At 48.7% G+C, this 4,291-nt stretch overlaps 1 protein-coding gene across 1 annotated transcript in view; it reads right to left on the bottom strand.

Annotated features, from left to right (window-relative positions):
* Positions 1–203: 203 nt before the first annotated feature.
* The window catches only part of ELL (elongation factor for RNA polymerase II), a 47,336-nt gene continuing 43,248 nt past the window's right edge, over positions 204–4,291 (bottom strand). The window contains exons 8-9 of the mRNA XM_017742451.1: positions 3,766–4,264; positions 204–1,190 (exon numbers count right to left, since the gene is read on the bottom strand). Coding sequence (XP_017597940.1) covers positions 1,120–1,190; positions 3,766–4,264 — 570 coding nt within the window. The 3' untranslated portion in view covers positions 204–1,119. The remainder of the gene's footprint in view (positions 1,191–3,765; positions 4,265–4,291) is intronic.

Here is a 4,291-nt window from a genome sequence, read left to right as displayed (position 1 = left end):
GGGGAACTTTCAGTGCTTTAACTTTTTAAGTGCTCTAAACTTCTAGAACTGACTCCTTGCCAGGGGCTGGGCTAAAGAACCATCCACACAGGATAATGAAGCATCAAACAGCAGTGACAGCTCTTAGAATCTGAAGAGCTGGACACAAACCAGTCAGGTCACACCAGGTGAGAGCACAGAGCTCCCAGCGCTCAGAAACCTCCCCCAGTTCCTTTGCAGAGGGCCCAAGGAGCTGCAATATCCCTTTTTGGGAGGGATCAGCACATGGGTGAGAGAAAAAAAACACCCCCAGCCACCCAAATTCTTCAGAATGGCCCGAAAAATGTCACCTTGAAGGCATTGCTTGTATGGCTGATCCAGCCCAGCAAAGCAGAAACCACACCAGCAGCCTTTATCTGCTCCAGAGCTTCCTCCTCTATCCCTTCCCTCCCAGTGATCCCAGCACAGCCAAACCAGCTCTGATGGAAACAACCCCCAGGCTGGGACATGCACAGAGAATTCCCCCCCCACCAGCTACAACTTTTTCCCCACCCCAAAGCTTTGTTTAGAACAGGTTTGGGTTTATGCAGATTTTGGGCTTCCTTCACAGGGATTTTTGGGCTTCAGTTGTTTAATTAACCCCGAGGGGATCTGATTAAAGAGTCGAGAGGTGAAACAACTCACATCCTAACCCAGGGGTTAGAGCCTCCCAGTAAAGAATATTTCACTGCTTTATGTAGATGATCTTGGCTCTGAAGAGGGGAAGAATTAGCAAACCACCCCAAATCCTTCCTTGCCCTGTCTTCCACAGCACGAAAGCAGATTATTCCCTCTCTGAGCTCCCAGCTGCAACATGGAGATGTTTAAACCTTTCAAACCCCCCTAAGGTATGAAATGTTTTTCGAAGCACTTCAACAATTTACAGGAGATCACCTTGAACTCCTTAAGGAGGTAAAAACCAGCTTTGATACCAAGTTTAGTCTCAACAACTGATCTGCAGAGCTGGGTTTGCTCTTTTTCTTACACCCACCTAATGAAGTTCTAGCAAATAACACAAAAAGTCCAACAAAAATCCCCAGCATGTTGTGATTTTTAGCTTGCAACACGATCCCAAAGTGATGAAGCAACCGATAAACATACTTACAATAAATAATCTGGCATTTCTGAAGTTGATGTTGGTACACTAGAATTATTGCATGTTCCATTTAAACCTGAAAAAATAAAGACTTGTTTATAGACGTTCTTAAACTTCAAAGCTCTTTGCAATTCAGCTTCAAACTCATAAAACTCCCCTGCAATATACAGTTTATGGAATTCTAAAGGGTTTCTGTTTTGCTTGGAACTGACAGAGGCAGAGGAGCCACAATAAGGTGGTTGAGAGTTCAAGGCTCCTCCAGTATTTTGTCTGTCAGCAAAACAACACCAACATCAGCCAGTGCACCGAGCAGCAAAAAAATCTGCATTTAATTGGTGGATAAACAGTGCCTGGAGTGGGATAACATCGACAGCACCACTGGGAACGAGGAAAACACAGCCCTGAGCCCAGAGAGCTGAGCTGGGCAAGGTGAACCTTCTTTTCTCCTGCTTCTACACCTGAGAGATTCCTCTGTGGGTACCCCAGGGGGAGATTCCTGAATTAATATCCCAGAGCCCTGCAGGGCACCACAGAGAGGTTTTTAGGGAATGCAGGTCTCCCCTCACACAGCTCCACACACAAATCCAAGCAGAAGCTGCATTAGTGAAGGCTCAGCTAAGAATGTTCAGGAACTGAAGGAAGAACAGAATAAACCTAAGGCAGACTCATCCTCCACATCCCCCGAACACTGCAGGATAAATGTGGAGGAAGAAAGCGGTTGGATCCACATTTGGAAAGGGATATTTTCCACAAACTGGGTGCTACATTCCAAGCCCTCACCAGAATCAGCTGCACAACCTGAGTCAGCAGTACCCTGACTGCATCCCTAAAAAGATGGATTTTCCTCTGAATTTCCACAGAAAGGCTCTCCTGAGCAGGATGGGAGGATGGCACAAACCCAGCGTTTCTAAAACCGTCCCAATCCCAAACTCCTGCTGCAGCTCCTCCCGATTTTCCTCCTTTCCTGACCACAGCGTGGAAGATGCAGGACAGGGTTTAAGGATGGTGGAAGGAAAGGGACACGGGGAGGTTTGTTTTGCCTGTGAGTGCCACCTACTGACTGAAAGGACCCCAAAGGTCCCTCCAGAGCCTCTGGAACAAAATTCCAGGGAGAAACTCCCACTTCTGGCAGAAGGTGTCCCTGCCCACGGCAGGGGGTGGAACCAGATGAGCTTTAAGGTCCTTCCAACCCAAACTTTTTGTGATTTTCTGCTTCCCTACAGCCCCAGGGGGAACTGGGGAAGGAGCAGGATGGGGCTGGTGCTACCCACAGCAAGGCACAGAAGGAAAACATCCCAGTTCTGGCTGTCCAGGATCCAAGCAGGACTCACCACATCCTGTTTGTGATTGCTCCCAGTCCAGCTCGGATTTGTCACCTCACTACAGCAGCAGGAAAAAAACCCAACTCCTAATAATTAACAAAAACCCAGGAATTAAACTGTAAAGTGAAGCAGAAAAGGTGGTGGAGGCTCATCAGTTTCCCAAGGATTTGGGGTATTTGGGTATTTATAACACAAAAATATATATTAAAGAGAGAACATGTGAGTGTGTCCCTCCAGAACCACTGCAGAAGCTCATGGGGAACAGAAACAACGTGGCAGAAACGCAACATTCACAGAAAAAACTGGGAGTGACACAAAAGTAGAAGAATTCTCACAATTCTGCAGTGCCACATGACCATCAAACCCCACAGACTGTCCCCAGGAATCACTGCTGAGCCATCAAAGTGCATTTTGTCACTGCTGCAAAGCCTGTGGGGAAGGGGAGGGCTGGGACCAGCTCAATCCCAATGCCCTGAGAAGCTCTCCCTTTCCAGGAACCCAACAGATGAATCTCCATTTCAAGGTATTGTCTTTTTGGAGCCAAAACTGGAGGGTTTTCATGCACCAAGCATGAAGGAGAATGTAGAAAACGGTAACAGGGTGAAGGAAAACGCCAAGAGGAATTGAACAGATGTTCCCAGAGGCGGCAGAGAAAGTCCCAGTACCCTGGGGAGCTGTAACAAACAGCAGAAAATGTGGAAGCAGCAGGAAAAAGAATGGATGGGATCAGTCAAGAAATATTCTCTGCTCTGACTTCTAAGAGTGCACAGACTTGACTTGGAGAGAGTGGAAAATGTTTTCATCCCACCTCAACGGAGATTCACTGTTGGGTCAGTCCTTGAATAAATAAATTCCCAGCCCTAGTGGGATGGAAGGAAGCTTTTCCAGCCTGGAAGAGCTGGTTTTCCACTGCTTTAACAGCATTTATCACCAGGTTTATCTATCATTCCTTTTGTAGCCAATATTAAAAGCTTTTGTGAGTAACTTTTCATTAGAAATCCAAACAACAGTCATCACAACAGCCAACACAAGCGCTGCGCTGCTCTTCCCACTGCTCCCAGCCTTTCATCCCCATAGATTATCCCAGCTTTTAATTTAACCAGGAGAAACATGACACGCTCTGAGGCAGCTCCAAACAGCACGAAAGGTTAAACAGGAAAAACCTGATACCCTCTGTGGAGAGGAAGCACCTCTGGTGATTTGTAGGGAGGACAGCGCTGGCATTTGGGTCCCCACAGCGCCTGGGATGGCCCAGGACGTGCTCATTCCTCCAGGCAATGCTGGGATCACGCCCAGCCAACACCAAAGCACCTCTCGGCCCCCACTCACCTGGGACCTGTTCCTGGGGAACACTAACTAAGTCAGCATTTTTTATTACTTCACAGTTCTGCTTCTCCTCTTTGCACTTCTCCTCGCTTTTCTTCTCCTTCCTCTCCTTCTCCTTGTCTTTGTGCTTTTTGGATTTTTTCTTGGATTTGACGTAGGAGCCACAGTTGTGTTTGCTGCTCTGGGCACAGTCTGTGGGCAGGGGGTGACTCAGTCTGTCGGGAGGCTCCGTGCTCTCACAGTCTCTGCCGTTGTGAGTCAGGTCGTTGCTGACATCCGAGAGGGGATCGTGAGGCCTGGGCAGCTCCAGCGCCGGGAGGGTGGAGCTGGAGCTCACCGGCTCCGGCAGGGCCGGGGGCAGGGCAGGGGGGGCCGGGGTGTCCTTCCCGTTGGAGGAATTCAGCTTCCCGTTGAAAGTGGGTTGGGTTCTGTGAGCCAAATGCGAGATCCTGGGCTTTTTGTTGGCCAGGGGGTCGATGAACTCCAGAGGTTGGGATCGTTTCTGTTCGGGGGGGGGGGGGGGGAAAAA

The sequence above is a fragment of the Corvus brachyrhynchos genome, unplaced genomic scaffold, assembly GCF_000691975.1.
Source record: "Corvus brachyrhynchos isolate BGI_N302 unplaced genomic scaffold, ASM69197v1 scaffold158, whole genome shotgun sequence".
Lineage (NCBI taxonomy): Eukaryota > Metazoa > Chordata > Aves > Passeriformes > Corvidae > Corvus > Corvus brachyrhynchos.
This window is presented reverse-complemented; position numbering and strand designations above follow the sequence as displayed.